This window comes from Anthonomus grandis, chromosome 20, assembly GCF_022605725.1.
Source record: "Anthonomus grandis grandis chromosome 20, icAntGran1.3, whole genome shotgun sequence".
NCBI classification, from domain to species: Eukaryota; Metazoa; Arthropoda; class Insecta; order Coleoptera; family Curculionidae; genus Anthonomus; species Anthonomus grandis.
Genome location: NC_065565.1, coordinates 4,611,692 through 4,630,547, shown reverse-complemented (window position 1 = coordinate 4,630,547; position 18,856 = coordinate 4,611,692). Strand labels below are relative to the sequence as shown.

The window sequence follows — 18,856 nt, the reverse complement described above, 5'->3', positions numbered from 1 at the left end:
CAATTCAGTTGCAATATCAGTTTTTAATAAAACCAATAGTAAATGTTGAAAATTTCAAAAGATTACAACTACGCATTCCGGATATATTAACAAAAAACCATCTTTAACATGATTCATAAAACACCCTGTAACTTAAAAACGATGCACTTTTGAACCATACTGTATATGGACTTTTTGTCTTATTTTTAGACAAAGATGCGGCTGGTAAAATATTGCGATGTAATTTCGGGACACTCTGTATTATTTATAGAACATATTCTATTATCTGCAGTATACTAATTAAAGCTACGTTAACAGAAATCAGGAACTCAAGCTCTAGTCCTATAAAATTATAACACAAAAAGGCAAAAAAACAAAAAGTGAAATTTATAAAAACTTACTTATTAGATAAGAAGTTTTTTTTGCAACAGCACGTAGAATTTGCAATTTTGTCAATTAAATGATCATAGTCTAAAGCTTCAAGCAAATCTGCTTCTGAAATTATTATTATAAAAGCTTCTACTAATTCTTGCCCTAAAGGGGACCTAAGACGATTTAAGACTAATTTTAATTTGGAGAAAACACACTCACAAGCAACTTGCGTACAAGATAATGTCAAAAGACACGTCTTGTATACTATATACAGATGACTATATGCTCCGACATGCAAATTATGTTCAAGAAATATTTTTAGACAACAACATCAGCAACCTGCACAGTTTTTTTTTGTGAAGTTGGAGAAGTTTTATTATCATCAGATTCGGATTCACTGTTTTCTATTTCTACATAAAATCCCTCTGGTAAGCATGAAATTTCCTCAAAAACGATCAGTTTGTTTTACTAAGTGCTCAAAATTTAGCTCATTCAAGACTCCATTAGACTGGGAAAACACACAACAGCAGTCTTCCTAGACCTTAATAAAGCCTTTTACTCAATTAACAGGCAAAACATAATAAATTCCCTAGAAGAATATAAAATAAGTGGATACATGATGTCATTTATAAGTAATTTCCTTACTGATAGAACATTCCAAGTTAGATTGGGAAACACCTACTCAAACTACTATACACAAGACACGGAGTTCCCCAAGGTACGGTCCTTAGCGCCATTTTGTTTGTACTAGGCATTAATGATATTACAAATCACCTTGGGAGATCTGTCAAAGTCAGAATATTTGCAGATGACATAGTAATGCACCACTCTTCTATAAACCCGAATAAAAGCCGTACTGTTTTACAAAAAAACTTAAATAGATTAGTAGAGTGGGCCTCAAACAACAACCTGGATTTCTCACCGAATAAATCAGTAGGAATACATTTTTGTAGAAAACGGAATTGCAGCAAACTGATTGATCTTCATATAAATAACCAACCAATCACCACTAAATCTCACAATAAAGTTCTGGGGGTCTACTTTGACTCACTACTAAATTTTAAATATCATATCACATACACAAAACAAAAATACAAAAAAGACTTGCAAGTTATGCGCATGCTATCACATACAAAGTGGGGAGCTGATCCATCTTCACTACTCATCATCTACAAAGCTTTAATAAAATCTAAAATAGACTACGGATCTATCGCCTATTCATCTGCTCCACAAAGTTATATTCAATCACTTAGACCTATAGAGAATGCAGCACTCAGAATAGCTCTTGGAGCTTTTCATACAAGTCCAATAAATAGCTTGTATTGTGAAGCAGAATGTATCCCCCCCAACATATAGAACTGCTTACCTTACCTTAAAATATGCAAATACACAAAGTTTAAACCCAGAACAGTCTAGCACGAGCAACATTTTCAAAATTCCATATCCAACCCCCTTCCAGGAAATACCATCCAGGTGCAAACATTAGACTGAAACAAATACAGCAGAGATTACAAGTTCAACAAACACAAGCATACAGTTACAACACATACACACACTCACCATGGACACTAACACCAGTTAAAGTAATAAAGGTCCTAGCAAAACATTCAATACTTCTACAATACTTATTTTGAAAAAACTTTCTCACTGACTAAATCAACAGAGATTCTTACAGCAGAACTATTCGCAATACATAAAGCAATTGAACATCTATTTACTTTAAAAAACCCAAATTGGTTAATAGGCACTGATTCCATTACAATGTATTGAATCATATCTCCCAAAACACCCACTTGCTCTTGAAATTAAGCACCAATTAGAAAACGCACATTCACATAAATATAATATCATGTTCATCTGGGTCCCCAGTCACATTGGAATAAAAGTATTAGTTAAGTTAAAATTTATTTTATTTTTTTTAAATTTAATATTAGTTAAAAGTTATTAATTATTTCACTTTTTCTTTGATTAGCCAGAACAACATTTATTTTTACCCTCGATATTCTGATTGCTTATTGCCCTAAAGTAGGCTTGCACAGATAAGGAATGACCGAGCGACTCTTCATGCTCTCTAACACGTTGAGTTGAAAGTCGCTCATTCCTTCTGAACTAAATGTTTGTCTATTTTTAACATTATTAAAAACCTTATTTAATTCCACAGAATAAGACAACCAGTTTCTAACAACGAGTTCCCCGTTTGGTAATTTTCTCTGGTATAATTTGGGATTAAACGGCAGTTTATCTTAGTTGAAAATTCCATAGCGTCACATTCATTTTCCGATAAATCCGATTCTGAATCCGAAGAGTTTGAAGATAACAAAGCCGAAGCTTCTGATATTTTATAAGCCGAATCTGTTGAATCCTGAACATCAGGCTCCAAGGAACTACAGTTATTACCTTTGTCTGCAACTACACTGCTATGAATGATGACATTTTGGCTATATACTAGTAGGTAAAGGCTCTTTTACATTAAAAAATGACGGGATCTTCATGGAGGATGCTGAAGTTACTTAGACCTAAAAAATGTAAGCATTAATATAGAAGAGGTACACGACAAAATGGAATCGTTTATCAGACTCTCTGAGTAAGTACAAAAAATTTGTTTGCATACAGTAACGGACAAAATCGAAGCAACTTTACGATAATTAATTATTGATTCAAAGTTATTCAAAATTAAATTTTCTATAAGAAGTCTTTTATAAAAAATTTCAATAGGAGCCTTAGTTTAGGAGATATGACCAGTTGAAGTTTTACTCTTATCCAATAGGGTATGGGAGCACCAAGGTCCATAATTTGACAAATATCTCGCTTAATTTTCACTTTACGATGATTAATTATTGATTCAAAGTTATTCAAAATTAAATTTCCTATAAGAAGTCTTCTATAAAAAAATTTAATAGGAGCCTTAGTTTAGGAGATATCACCAGTTGAAGTTTTAATCTAATCCAATAGCGTATGGGAGCACCAAGGTTCATAATTTGACAAATATCTCGCTTAATTTTCACTTTACGATAATTCAATATTAATCCAAAGTTATTCAAAATTAAATTTCCTATAAGAAGTCTTTTATAAAAAATTTCAATAGGAGTCTTAGTTTAGGAGATATGACCAGTTGAAGTTTTACTCTTATCCAATAAGGTATGGGAGCACCAAGGTCCATAATTTGACAAATATCTCGCTTAATTTTCACTTTACGATGATTAATTATTGATTCAAAGTTATTCAAAATTAAATTTCCTATAAGAAGTCTTCTATAAAAAATTTTAATATATATTATTGTACTTGTATGTAGCAACATGCTAAACGAAAAAAATTAAATAATTTAATTTTTTTTTCAAATTTGCCGCCTTTTTTAGTTAACGCGAATCACGTGGATGACGTCACATTTGTTACACACGATAAGCTCCCGGACTATTATTTATTATTATTATTATTATTGTTATTGTAGTTAGACAGAGGGGTTCTTCGCCTTCGGTCTCTGCTATTTATTCAGTTAGAACTAATTAAAAAAAAATAATAATAAAATGCGCATACGTCAATAATTCTCTGCGTGAATAATTAATTGTTTTTTTTTTTCAAAATTGCCGCCATTTTTAGTTAACGCGAATCGTCCATGACGTCACATTTGTTACACACGATAAGCTCCCGGACTATTATTTATTATTATTGTTATTATAGTTACACAGAGGGGTTCTGCACCTTAGGTCCGTATTATTTATTCAATTAGAACTGATTTAAAAAAAATAATAATAATTTATTGCGCATACGTCAATAAATCTCTGCGTGCATAATTAATTGTTTTTTTTTTCAAATTTGCCGCCTATTTTAGTTAACGCGAATCACGTGGATGACGTCACATTTGTTCACAATAAGCTCCCGGACTATTATTTATTATTATTGTAGTTAGGCAGAGGGGTTCTGCACTTTAGGTCCGTATTATTTATTCAATTAGAACTGATTTAAAAAAAAATAATAATAATTAATTGCGCATACGTCAATAAATCTCTGCATGCATAATTAATTTTTTTTTTTTTCAAATTTGCCGCCTGTTTTAGTTAACGCCAATCACGTGGATGACGTCACATTTGTTCCCAATAAGCTCCCGGACTATGATTTTTTATTATTATTATTATTATTATTATTATTATTATTATTATTATTATTATTATTACAGGACCGAGTCGAAACGATCCCTTCCACTTGACAAACCTCTAACAAAGGGGGCGTCGATGACGTCACATTTGTTCACATTAAGCTCCCGGACTATTATTTATTATTATTATTATTATTATTATTATTATTATTATTATTACAGGACCGAATCGAATCGATCCCTTCCACTTGACAAGCCTCTAACAAAGGGGAGTGGTGCACCTCGCGCGCCACCTGTGAATCCCCCCGGCAACTACATTGGTAATTAATAACATGCCCGAGCAGTTTGTTTATTAAATTTCACATATATGAGGGTTTTACGTTAATAATTTAATAATTTGCGTTTAATTAATGGTTTAAACGTGCTAAGTTAAGTTAGTAGTGGTAGGAATAAATAGGAAAGAAATCAGGGGTTAAAATTCGAGTTTTAGTGCGCGAAAAAACCGACAGGTGGCGCACAAGGCGTCGGTCTACGTCAGTTCGACTAGACCCGTCTAAAATAAATTTATTATCAAAATCGAGTCGTGTCGAGGGGGTATTTTCGTCGCAGCCATTTTCTCGATTACGCGCCTTCTAAATCCGGGATTTTCGGATAAATAATTAAAAAAAAAAAACCGCCCGTTAATTAACACATATATACCGTTAATTCGGGTGTCCCACCTAGTCGAGGTAAGACAGGACCGAAGGAGCAAAAAAAAAATGTACGTGTACGGTGTGTGTTGACACAGCACAGTGTGTGGGGCTGATTATTATTATAAATAATAATTTTAAGTGACGTTTCGGTCCTCCCGTCGCTCTTTCAAGCAGCAACCGATCCGGTCGGTGCTTTAGGGGGAGCGTGTAAAGGAAATTCGAAGCCCTGGAAGGGTTAAAAGTGCAAACCATGGGCAACAATGCCGCTACGGCTAATAAGAAGGTCGATTCCGCAGAATCAGTCAAGGAGTTCCTTGACCAGGCCAAGGAGGACTTTGAGGAAAAATGGAAGAAGAACCCTACCAACACGGCTTCCCTAGATGATTTCGACCGAATAAAGACCCTGGGCACAGGCTCTTTCGGTCGGGTCATGATAGTGCAACACAAACCCACCAAGGAGTACTATGCCATGAAGATCCTCGACAAACAGAAAGTCGTGAAACTAAAACAGGTGGAACATACCCTGAACGAAAAGAGGATCTTACAAGCGATTAGTTTTCCCTTTTTAGTTAGTTTGCGGTTTCATTTTAAGGACAATTCGAACTTGTACATGGTCCTCGAGTATGTTCCCGGTGGCGAAATGTTCTCACATCTAAGAAAAGTGGGTCGGTTCTCAGAACCGCATTCGAGGTTTTATGCCGCTCAGATTGTGCTCGCTTTCGAGTACCTTCACTATTTAGATCTGATTTACCGAGATCTGAAACCTGAAAACTTACTAATTGATTCGCAGGGTTACTTGAAAGTGACAGACTTTGGGTTCGCCAAGAGGGTCAAGGGTCGCACCTGGACTCTGTGCGGAACACCTGAGTATTTAGCACCTGAAATTATTCTTAGTAAAGGTTATAACAAGGCGGTCGATTGGTGGGCCCTGGGAGTGCTGGTCTATGAAATGGCTGCGGGTTATCCACCGTTCTTTGCCGACCAACCAATTCAGATTTACGAAAAGATTGTATCTGGCAAAGTGAGGTTCCCCTCGCACTTTGGGTCAGATTTAAAAGATCTCTTAAGAAATTTACTGCAAGTGGACCTGACTAAGCGCTATGGGAACTTAAAAGCTGGTGTCAATGACATCAAAGGTCACAAGTGGTTCCAGTCGACCGATTGGATTGCAATCTTCCAAAGGAAGATCGAGGCACCGTTTATTCCTAGGTGCAAAGGTCCGGGGGATACGAGCAATTTCGATGATTACGAGGAGGAGGCTTTACGCATATCATCAACTGAAAAGTGCGCCAAAGAGTTTGCCGAGTTTTAAATCTCAATTTGTTATGGACCATTATTGTTTTGGTAAGTATGTCGTTCAAGTGGTAAATAAAACAATTATGATTACAAATATTTTTATCAAATTAAATAATTTTTTTGTGGGGTAGGTACTTGAAATCAAAGGTCAAGAAATTTATATATAAAAAATATTAGGTCTGCTAATTGGGTAAATAAATACATAACAAAAATACAAGAGAAACACTTTGGGTGTATGCACATTCAGTTTGATAGGTATATTACATAATACCTAATATATTAAATTATTCTTTAGACACTTAAGTGACCTGTGTGTGTCTTAAATTATTACAAACTAAACTATTAGACATTACCAATGTATGAAAGTCTTCAACAAAAATCTTTTATAAATAAATAAACAAAATAAATAATTAAAGGTTCAGTAAACCTTGATGCAATCAGAACTTAAAAATGAACATAGAGTCTTACTATAGATTTTTTTAATAGCAAAAAATTTACTTTCTTATCCGAAGACATATAAAAACATACTCAAATTCATATATTGTATACATTAATATATAAATGATACATGGAAACAGAAAGTATATAGAGGTTGTTCCGTTGATTATGTTATAAACTTTAATTCTGGTGCTGTATCTTAATTTACTTTTAGTCAATTTTTACAAGAAACACCTTTTTTATGCAAAAGTTATAGGAGCATCATAATCTGATCCCCAATTGAGCGGAAATTAAAGTCTTAAAAAAATGGGGTTAAATTGGTTTCCATGACCATGGTTAAAATTATTTTGTAATATTGCTTTCTTCTAGAATGCTATTTTTGGCAATGTTTTAATGCTTTAATGGTAAATTATTGTAAAGTCTGATACAGCTGTAATATGGCCCCTTTTTATACATTGTAGTCCTTTGTTTGGGACTGTGTTGACCCTACATATGTTCTCGTAGAGGATGCATTTTGTGGCTTGCAATAGTTTAAAAAATTCTTACTTTTAAAAAAATACAATATATTATATTCTTGGATATTTGTTCTGATATATGTATATGATAAGTATTTGAAATTCTTAATACAAAAACAGTCCTATTAGATTGGATATTATGGACAAAAACAGTGATTTTCAAAGGAATTTCTTACTGGGTTGATGTTTGGGGTGGGTGGGGGGCAAGGGTTGTTGTGATGAAAAACAATGTTTTTGCAGAAAATATATATGCAATATTTAATTTAATAGCACTGCTTATTTAAATTTGATATAAATTTCTATCTAAATATTTAGTGTAAAAACAGCGTTATTAGATTGAATTCTAATTGAAAAATGATATTATTCAGTTGATAAATTCCTAAATGAAAACGACATACTCTCTTCCAGCAAAGCTAACACAGGGAGTACCCCAGGGTTCTATTTTGGGCCCTGTGTTATTCCTTTTGTATGTTAATAACTTAAATGCAAATATATTGGCTGATCTAGTTAGTCAGTTCTCTGATGACTCATTGGTGCTGGAAAGAGGTTCCACCCAGAACATGATCTCAATAAAATGCTCTCAAGCAGCTGAACAAATGAAAAATGCTGTGAAGAAAAAAAACTTAAATTAAATACTGAAAAAACTGGCCTGCTTACATTTCTAAGACACATCACTCTATGTAAAACTTAATGGAAGGTCTATAGAGTGTTTAAGCAGCCTCTGTGGTCTTATTTGTAGACTCAGGGATCAACTATCAATAGAAACCATTAAGATTTTTTACTTTTCAAACATTCAGTCAGTGCTGAATTATGGCATCATGTTTTGGGGTAGTGGAAGGGATGCCCAAAATATTTTTAAGGCGCAAAAACGAATAACTCGGTGCATATTTGGACTCGCTCCCAGAACATCATGTGAGGAGTATTTTGATGGTTTCGGTGTACTTACTGCCCCATCACTATACTTCTTATCACTTGTGATGTTCATTAAGAAGCATCCTCAGTTATTTCCAACAAATCAGGATGGGTAATCACGAGACATGACGACCATAACAAGAAACAGAGAAGCTCTTGGAATACCTGCACACGGGTCAGCTTTCTTTGAAAGAAGCCCAACTTATCGAGCAGTAAAGGCATACCACATGTTACCGGCGGGTCTGCGACAGGTTCAGAACCGTAATTTATTTAAACAGAGTGTTAAGCGATTTCTTATTGAAAAAAGGTTCTACTCTTTTAAATTCAATAAATAAAAATGTATCTTTATGAATTACAGATTTTTAAGTTTTTGTGTTTATACAGGGTATTTGTTGATTTTAACGTATTACTTTATAATTTTATTTATTTTGAAAAAAATTGTTTTAGATCTTTTTAACTTAAGTCATAAGATTTTAATTCGAGTCAAAATTTGTTGATGTTGCTTTGTCTTATTATTAAGGATTTGGATGGCAATAAAGGAATTTATTTATTTTTTTTTTTTTTTTAAATGATACAACTTTCCTCTCTGAGTCTGAGCTGATAGATAACATAACACTACTTTTTATTTAAATTTTACTTGAATGCATAAATACCCACCTTGATATTATAATTAGTTCCTCAATTGCCATTGTGTCGAGTGTGTGTGCATTTTTAATTGTATTATATTTAAAATTGTATTGTATTTAAAATTAGTGTAAGTTTTATTTTAGAAAATTTTATTATGGAAATACTGTGTAAGCAATCTAAGTTTTATTCTAACTTTAATTTAGTTTATAATTTTATTTCTATTTTCTTTTGATACATCCTACACCTATTATCGGTTATTGTTCTTTTGGATTAATAAAATTAAATGAATAACATGGACGAAAAACAGTAATTTTTCAGAAGAATTTCATCAAATATTTGAGGTGTAGTGTCAATTTTTTTAAATGCCGATTTTTTCTCCCTTTTGTAAACAGAATAGTATATGATATATGTATATTCGCACCTATTATTTTCTTAAAAAGCATTTTTCTCAGGCAATTATTTTCTGCAAATAAACTGTTTTTCATTAACCTTACCCTTACCCCCCCCACCCACCCCACACAACTTACCAGTAAAAAATTGTTTTCAAAAATCATTGTTTTCCAAAATAATATACATGAATAACAGCTGATTTCGTCGTTAATTTACAATTTAATAACACGGTTTGTTTATTTAAATTTGATATAATTCTATATATGTATATTAATAAATATTTAATACAAAAACAGTGCTATTAGCTGGGATATTATGGAGGAAAAACAGTGATTTTTCAAAAGAATTTCTTACTGGGCAAATGTTTGGGGTGGGTGGGGGGTTAAGGGTTTTGTTGATGAAAAACAATGTTTTTTGTTGAAAATATATATGCAATATTTAATTTAACAACAGTGTTTATTTAAATTTGATATAATTTTATATAGAAATATTGAATACAAAAACAGTGCAATTAGATTGGATATTTTGGACGAAAAACAGTGATTCTTCAAAGGAATTTTTTACTGGGTCAATGTTTGGGGTGGGTGGGGGGGCAAGGGTTGTTTTAATAAAAAACAATGTTTTTGCAGAAAATTTATATGTAATATTTAATTTATTTATTTACGGGATGTCCTCATTCTAACAAAATTACAAAATAAATTATATCCTAACCCTAAATGTATATAATTATTCTGCCATCAACAAATATATTAATAAGATATTGTATAATGAACTTAATCTATTAAATAACCAAATTTTCTATAAATCAATAATATATCTATCTATCTATCTTTCTATCTATCCTTAATTTGTTCTTTGATTGGTGCCACTTGAATAGAATGGCCCTTAATATCAATAAGTGCCATAAGATTACTTTTTCTAAGCAAAGAAACCCTATTGCTTTTCTTTATAAAATAAATAATGTAGCAATTGGTGTCAAAACAGAGGTTTTTGACTTAGGAATATTTATTGACTCCAGGTTGTCTTTTAAAAATCACATCAATCAGGTGACTGGTAGGCCAATGAAAATGCTGGGTTTTATCCAACAGTCTACAACTGATTTGTCTTTGTTTACTTTTAGATTACTTTATTTCTCTCTTGTTAGGCCCATCTTGGAGTATGTCCCCGTCATATAACTGCTACATTGAGCATATTGAAAAAACTCAAAATAAATTTTTAAGGGTGGCTGCTTTTAGATGTGGTTACAGGAGATAGGAGTATTACTATCAGTGGGTCAGGGATAACCTGAACTTACCCACATTAGAGTCACGAAGAACATTACTCGACTTATGTTTTATGCATAAGGTTTTAAATGCTACTATAGATTGTCCCGAGTTATTGTCTCTTTTTAAACTTAGGGTGCCTTCCAGATTGAATAGAGAATCAGAAATATTTTCAGTCCCATTCCACCATAACAATTATGGCATTAATGAGCCAATTACATGAATGGCTCGAAGTGCTAATGGTCTGTCAGGACAGATAAGCTTTTTTGACTCTAGGATAACATCTTTTAAGGGGCAGTTAAAGAATATTATTTCATAGGGGCTTTAATTAATTAACTCATCTACACCTTTCATTGATTTATAGATGGTTTTGTATCTGAATATATATGTTTGTATGTAACACTTTTGTAAATGGCTTCCGTAAATAAATAAATAAATATGTAGCAGCCCAAGATATACAAATAAGATAAAACTTCCAATAGCTTAACCAAAAACTTCCAAAAAAAATATAAAGCAACTAAAAACATATCATTAAAATAATCAAAATAAGAAAAGTAAAAGCAATCAAATTTATTTGATACTTAACACACGTACTCAACGGGTAAACTCACTCAGACACCGTTTAAGTCAAAAGCCTGATTAAATCTATTTCCCAACATGAGGAGTCGATTAATTGGAGAAAATTTACCATAGTTTGTATGGTGATATTCAACCAGAAAAAGGGACGTCTCTCTAAGGACTCTGGTATTGCATTTTAACAACACTACTTATTGAAATTTCATATAATTTTATAATTAAATATTTAGTATAAAAACAGCCTTATTAGAATGAATAATATGGACGAAAAATAGTGATTTTTCAAAGGAATTTCTTTTTGGGCAAATATTTGGGGTGGGTGGAGGGGCAAGGGCTGTTTTGATAAAAAACAATGTTTTTTGTTGAAAATATATATGCAATATTTAATTTAATAAAGTTGTTTATTTAAATTTGATATAATTTTATATATAAATATTTAATACAAAAACAGTGCAATTAGATTGGATATTTTGGACGAAAAACAGTGATTCTTCAAAGGAATTTTTTACTGGGTCAATGTTTGGGGTGGGTGGGGGGGGGGGGTAAGGGTTGTTTTGATGAAAAACAATGTTTTTGCAAGAAATATACAGGGTGTCCCGTAAATAGTGGTTCAAATGAAAACTCCTAATAGATTGGACTATTTCCAATCAGAATAATCCAACATAGCTCCAACGAAAGTGTTACGGTTTTCGAGTTATTTTGATTTTTGCGAAATTTTAAGAAATACCTACCTGTAATCAGTTTTTTTATGGTGTGTCACTAAATGAAAAAAAAATCACAATTTCTTCGGTTGGATATTATTTGCCGATAGATGCGCTTTATAATGCGTATTAAAATTTTTCAGTTATGCAACAAAATATTTGCATAACTGAAAAGGCGCAGGAGAAATTTTTGAAATTGCAATATCGGATTTTTTTTCTTTTCAAAAACTTTCTTTTTATAAAGGATCGCTTAATCCGTTGAGCGTGGCCAGCTCTATTTATCTCTTGAGCAGCAGTCTGGCGCCAGATTTTCAATGTTTTGTATGGGTCTCCTGTAGACAATTTCTTTGAGGCATCCCCAGTAAAAAAAATCAAGAGAATTTAGGTCAGGTGACCGTGGGGGCCACAGTATAAGTCCACTCTCACGAGATGTGTTCGGTTAGGGTAGGATCCATTTAAAAAATTTCTAACTTGCACACCGTAGTGCGCAGGACATCCGTCGTGTTGCAGCCACATATTTCTGCAAATGTCTAAAGGAACATTTTCCAAAAGGATGGGGAGAAAAAAAGATAAAGGAGAAAAATTTTGTCCCCAAAACACCACCCTTAGCCCCCCCACCCACCCCAAATCCTTTTTCTAATAAGAAATCTTTTGCAAAAATTGTCCGAAAATTATTTTAATCCAACTTAAAAAATTCATAAGAAACTTAAATCAAGAGCAATTTACTTGAAACTTGTTGAGATTATAGACACATCTATTCCTAATTGGTGGAAGAAGGTTGCAAGTAAATCGGTCCAATATTTTTTAATTTACGAATTTTTTGGCAAAAACACTGATGCATACAAAACTTTATGTTGCATTATGAGTTCTGTTGGACTGCTTTTGGTAAAAAAATTATTACTTAAAAAATAATGAACTAATTTACTTGCAACCTTCTATTATTGAGTAGGAATAGACAATTGTATAATCACAAGAAGCTTTAAGTAAATTGCTCGTGATTTAATTTTTTTATGATTTTTCAAAGTTGAATTAAAATAATTTTCGGACTCTTTTTGATAAAAAATTCGTAATTTAAAAAATAAATAACCAATTAACTTATAACCTTCTTCTATCTATTAACAATAGATTTCTTTATATTCACAAGAAGTTTCAAGTAAATTGCTCTTGGTTTAAATTTCTTATGAATTTTCAAAGTTGAATTAAAATAATTTTCGGACTCTTTTTGATAAAAAATTCGTAACTTAAAAAATAATTAACCAATTATCTTATAACCTTTTCCCATCGATTAGCCATAGATTTCTTTATACCCACAAGAAGTTTCAAGTAAATTGCTCTTGATTTGAATTTCTTATGAATTTTCAAAGTTGAATTAAAATAATTTTCGGACTCTTTTCGGTAAAAAATTCATAACTTAAAAAATAAATAACCAATTAACTTATAACCTTCTCCCATCTATCAACAATAGATTTCTTTCTACTCACAAGAAGTTTCAAGTCAATTGCTCTTGATTTAAATTTCTTATGATTTTTTAAACTTCGATTAAATGTTTGGACGGTTTTTGCAGAAGAATCTTTTACTGGAAAAGATGTTTGGGTGGGCGGGGGGTGTAAGGGTAAATGAAAAACGGAATTCTTGCAATAATAATTGACTTATAATTTTCTTTCATCGATTAGCAATAGATTTCTTTATACCCACAAGAAGTTTTAAGTAAATTGCTATTGATTTGAATTTCTTATGAATTTTCAAAGTTAAATTAAAATAATTTTCGGACTCATTTTGATAAAAAATTCGTAACTTTAAAAATAATTAACCAATCATCTTATAACCTTCTCCTATCTATTAACAATAAATTTCTTTATACCCGCAAGAAGTTTCAAGTAAATTGCTCTTGATTTGAATTTCTTATGAATTTTCAAAGTAAAATTAAAATAATTTTTGGACTCATTTTGATAAAAAATTCGTATCTTAGAAAATAATTAACCAATATTCTTATAACCTTTTCCCATCGATTAGCAATAGATTTCTTTATACCCACAAGAAGTTTCAAGTAAATTGCTCTTGATTTGAATTTCTTATGAATTTCCAAAGTTGAATTAAAATAATTTTTGGACTCATTTTGATAAAAAATTCGTATCTTAGAAAATAATTAACCAATTATCTTATAACCTTTTCCCATCGATTAGCAATAGATTTCTTTATACTCACAAGAAGTTTCAAGTAAATTGCTCTTGATTTGAATTTCTTATGAATTTTCAAAGTAAAATTAAAATAATTTTCGGACTCTTTTCGGTAAAAAATTCATAACTTAAAAAATAATTAACCAATTATCTTATAACCTTCTCCTATCTATTATCAATAGATTTCTTTCTATTCACACGAAGTTTCAAGTTAATTGCTCTTGATTTGATTTCTTATGAATTTTCAAAGTTGAATTAAAATAATTTTCGGACTCTTTTCGGTAAAAAATTCATAACTTAAAAAATAAATAACCAATTAACTTATAACCTTCTCTTATCTATTAACAATAGATTTCTTTATACCCACAAGAAGTTTCAAGTCAATTGCTCTTGATTTGAATTTCTTATGAATTTTCAAAGTTGAATTAAAATAATTTTCGGACTCTTTTCGGTAAAAAATTCATAACTTAAAAAATAAATAACCAATTAACTTATAACCTTCTCCCATCTATTAACAATAGATTTCTTTATATTCACAAGAAGTTTCAAGTAAATTGCTCCTGATTTGAATTTTTTATAAAAATAGGTATTTTTTGCACATTAACCCCTTGGAACCCCGATGCCTTTTATGCATAAAATTAATTATTTATTACACTTTATTACACAAAAACTAACACAAAATTGTTTTTTTTTGCAGTTAGGTCAGTTCGGGAACATGTGAAATTCCAAGAAGCTACTCGAGGGCAGGATACAAGGTAGGCATGGTAGTAGCGCCATCATGCTGTGAAAAACCTTTTATTAGTGTGTATAAATATATTCTAAAGTAATTTTATTTATTAAGTTTAATAAAACTGTATATATTGTATTATAGCAACTGAACACCTATAGCACTATTTACATTAAATAGGGCAAAAAAACAAGTCATTTTAATGAGTGCGGATGTAATGTAGCAAAAATAAATTAGTTGAATAGTTAGCGAAGCTATTTAATAATAATAATAATATTTTCCCCAAAATTGTCTCTTATCCTGAGCTTTTAAGGGGGGGCTTTAAATTCAACGGTTTTATGGAAGTTTCAGCCTTTTTTTTAAATACTTGTACTGGGTACTTAGTGTTGTACGGGATGGTCCTTTTATTTTCCGCTTTATGTATTCTTTATAATTCCTTAAATAAATAAATATTGTAATTAAATAAGTTGAAAAGAACCCAAATGTTAGTCATTAGTTTATTAGAATAGTGGTCCCCGAAGAAACTGCCAGAATAGAACGAATGTCCTGTACAATTGAATAAACATAATTAAAAAAATTTAACTACTTATATATTGTATTATGTAATTAATGTTCACCATTTTAGAGCCGCTATTTAATTGTTATTAAAAGAATGTTTAATATAAGATGCCAAGACGTTATTTATTAAATAAAAAAAAACCTGCTTATAAAACTTGGAGTGGGACAACGTCATAATGGAAGCATGCGCGGTTTTCACGTAATGCCCTCTTTATTTAAGTAATTACTGAACGAGAAATTTGAAGCGAATTGTTTATCGTGACCTCAGTTCATAAATTTGTTTAATTTTTATTTTTGTTGGATATAGGTCAAAAAAACTGCTTCAGACGATCAATTGTAGATATTTTGTCGACGTTTCGATCTCTATGATATCATCCTCGGGACTATTTATGTTGTAGATGTTACCGTTATCGTTATTGACGGGGACGATCTATATCCAAAAGAGATTTTAATTCTTATTTCGGGAGTAAGAGTTTTTTATTGGCGAGTGAATATCTTGGGTTCTATTGGTCCAAATTTGAAAATTATTGGTTTATGGACTAGTCTGAAGGCTTTTTTAGTGTTTTTTGAAAAAATCACTAAAATCCGTTTACTACAAGTCAAGATAATTGAATTCTTATTCCAAGAGTGCCTGTAAGGAACAAAATAATTTGTCTCTTATTGGCAAGTGAATATCTTGGGTTGTGTTGGTCCAAATTTGAAAATGATTGATTTATGGACTAGTCTCAAGGCTTTTTTAGGGTTTTTTTGAAAAAATTACTAAAATCCATTCACTACAAGTCAAGATAATGGAATTCTTATTCCAAGAGTGTGTAAGGAATAAAATAATTTGTCTCTTTTTGGAAAGACTCTCACGAGATGTGGAAAATTATTGATTTATGGACTAGTCTGAAGGCTTTTTTAGTGTTTTTTTGAAAAAATCACTAAAATCCGTTCATAAAAAGTCAAGATAATCAGAATTATTGCAGTTTTTTATACTCCTGGACTTATTTGGACACATTTTTAAGCATTCTGGACTTTGAGGAACTGCTGGACTTCTTTAGAACGGAATTCCACTCAATTCGACCCTTCAAGGTCCTCCTTGGAGCTCTTAGAAGATTGAGAAGTTTTGTTACAGTGTTTCAGGGACTCCTGAACTTATTTGGAGACGTTTTTAATCATTTTGGACTTTGAGGAACTGCTGGACTTCTTTAGAACGAAGTTCCACTCAATTCGAATCTTCAAGTTCCTTCTTGGAGCTCTTAGAAGATTGAGAAGTCCTGTCACAGTGTTTCAGGGATTCCTGGACTTATTTTGAGACGTTTTTAAGCATCCTGGACTTTGAGGAACTTCTGGACTTCTTTAGAAGGAAATTCCACTTAATTCGACCCTTAAAGGTCCTTCTTGGAGCTCTTAGAAGATTGAGAAGTTATGTCACAGTGTTTCAGGGACTCCTGGACTTATTTGCACACGTTTTTAAGCATTCTAGACTTTGAGGAATTGCTGGACTTCTTTAAAACGAAATTCCACTTAATTCGACCCATCAAGTTCCTTCTTGGACCTCTTAGAAGATTGTGAAGTTTTGTCACAGTGTTTCAGGGATTCCTGGACTTATTTTGAGACGTTTTTAAGCATTCTGGACTTTGAGTAACTGCTGGACTTCTTTAGAACAAAATTCCACTTAATTCGACCCTTCAAGTTCCTTCTTGGACCTCTTAGAAGATTGTGAAGTTTTGTCACAGTGTTTCAGGGACTCCTGGACTTGTTTGGAGACGTTTTTAAGCATTCTAGACTTTGAGGAGCTGCTGGACTTCTTTAGAACGAAATTCCACTTAATTCGACCCTTCAAGGTCCTTCTTGGAGCTCTTAGAAGATTGAGAAGTCCTGTCGCAGTGTTTCAGGGACTCCTGGACTTATTTGGAGAGTTTTTAAGCATTATGGACTTTGAGGAACTGCTGGACTTCTTTAGAACGAAATTCCATTCAACTTGACCCTTAAAGCTCCTTCTTGGAGCTCTTAGAAGATTGAGAAGTCCTGTCACAGTGTTTCAGGGACTCCTGGACTTGTTTTTAAGCATTCTGGACTTTGAGGAACTCCTGGACTTCTATCTGGACTAATTTGATCCTTCAAGTTCCTTGTTAGACTCCTTAGAAGCTCTCTTAGTCTTCTGAACGTTGTTTCGTCCTCCCTACGTGCTCCTATTATTTTTCTATTTAACCTCATCAATTTGATTTTTGCTATATTTGATTCTTCTTCTCTTTTCAATACACAGAAGTTGAATACAAGGTTGAATTTCATACTACAAACAACCAGTAGAACATTCTTTGTCTATCCAGGGTTTTATTGCAGGTAAGAGTTACTACATGCTGGATGTAATTAATTAATTAATATCTTGGTGTATTATATTAATAACATTAACAACTTTATATTATTATATTTAATTTCGTGCAATTAAATTAAACAATATTACGGGAAAATTTAATTACTGCCCAAGATGGTGTGCATTAAACTAATTAATGAATAACTCCCGCTGTATTTTCAGCTATTTAGAGGTCCTAGTCAATTTATTGTTACGTTTTATTGTCACATCATTAGCTGAACAACAACCTGGTCGCGACGATTTATTTTTAGCATGTGTAAGGATCAAAATAAAATTGTGAAATGATACCGTTGTTAGTTGATACATAGATACGATAATAAATCGGTGTAAAGCGAGTTATATTAAATATACAATTTTTTTTTCTGTTTTTATTATAATTCATTCTTGTAAGGCAACGTTGTCCGTTTAGTTGTTTAAATTTTAGAACCAAAGTCAAATATATAATTCCTGATTAAAACGGTGGTGGTCTTTTATTATTTTACATTATCCTCGGAATTAAATATATAAGGTAAGTAAATAAGGGTGCTCGTTAGATTAATTAATTAAAAACAACGTCAACATTTGAGGTGTACTATCTATTTAATAAGTGCCATTCCGCCACTGATTTCAGCACTTTTTTGCCATTTTATGCCTCAATATATGAAAAACCATCTAAGACAATAACCATTTTATTAACTAAGAATTAAGCTATTACTGCTCTTTAAATCATAATAAAGTCAACCCCACTTCTATGTGAGGAACACTTGTTAAAGCAGACTATTTATTTATTTACTTAAGTGCCATTCCGTCACTGATTTCAGCACTTTTTTGCCAATTTATGCCTTAAATGTATGAAAAACCATCTAAGACAATAACCATTTTATTAATAAGAATTAAGCTATTACTGCTCTTTAAATCATAATAAAGTCAACCCCACCTCTATGTGAGGAACACTTGTTACAGCAGGCCATTTATTTAATTACTTGTGTGCCATTCCGCCATTGATTTCAGCACTTTTTTGCCATTTTATGCCTCAAAAATGCCTAATGTTATCTAAGACAAAAGGCGTTTTATTAACAAAGAATTCAGGTTAATTCTTGAAAATTAAGAAACGATTTAAGCTGAAGTGCTCTTTGGTTCATAAGAAATATTTAATACAATTTATTTGTGAGGTGCCAGGCCTGATACAGCAAACGGTTTATT

General features: G+C 31.9%; 1 protein-coding gene and 1 long non-coding RNA gene across 2 annotated transcripts; both read left to right on the top strand.

Moving 5' to 3' along the window:
* The first annotated feature begins 4,997 nt into the window (after positions 1-4,997).
* On the top strand, positions 4,998-15,422 carry LOC126748005 (cAMP-dependent protein kinase catalytic subunit 1). Its single transcript, XM_050457010.1, has 2 exons — positions 4,998-6,480; positions 14,728-15,422. The coding sequence occupies exon 1, from the start codon at positions 5,387-5,389 to the stop codon at positions 6,446-6,448; it is 1,062 nt and encodes a 353-aa protein (XP_050312967.1). The 5' UTR covers positions 4,998-5,386; the 3' UTR covers positions 6,449-6,480; positions 14,728-15,422.
* A 757-nt stretch (positions 15,423-16,179) lies between these two features.
* LOC126748011 (uncharacterized) lies at positions 16,180-18,135 on the top strand. Its single transcript, XR_007664578.1, has 2 exons — positions 16,180-16,691; positions 17,295-18,135. It is a non-coding gene; the product is annotated as an uncharacterized LOC126748011 (long non-coding RNA).
* The last annotated feature ends 721 nt before the right edge of the window (positions 18,136-18,856 follow it).

Bases quoted from the DNA above. Each gene is read 5' to 3' on its own strand.
- LOC126748005 (XM_050457010.1), top strand. From the start codon at position 5,387: ATGGGCAACAATGCCGCTACGGCTAATAAGAAGGTCGATTCCGCAGAA.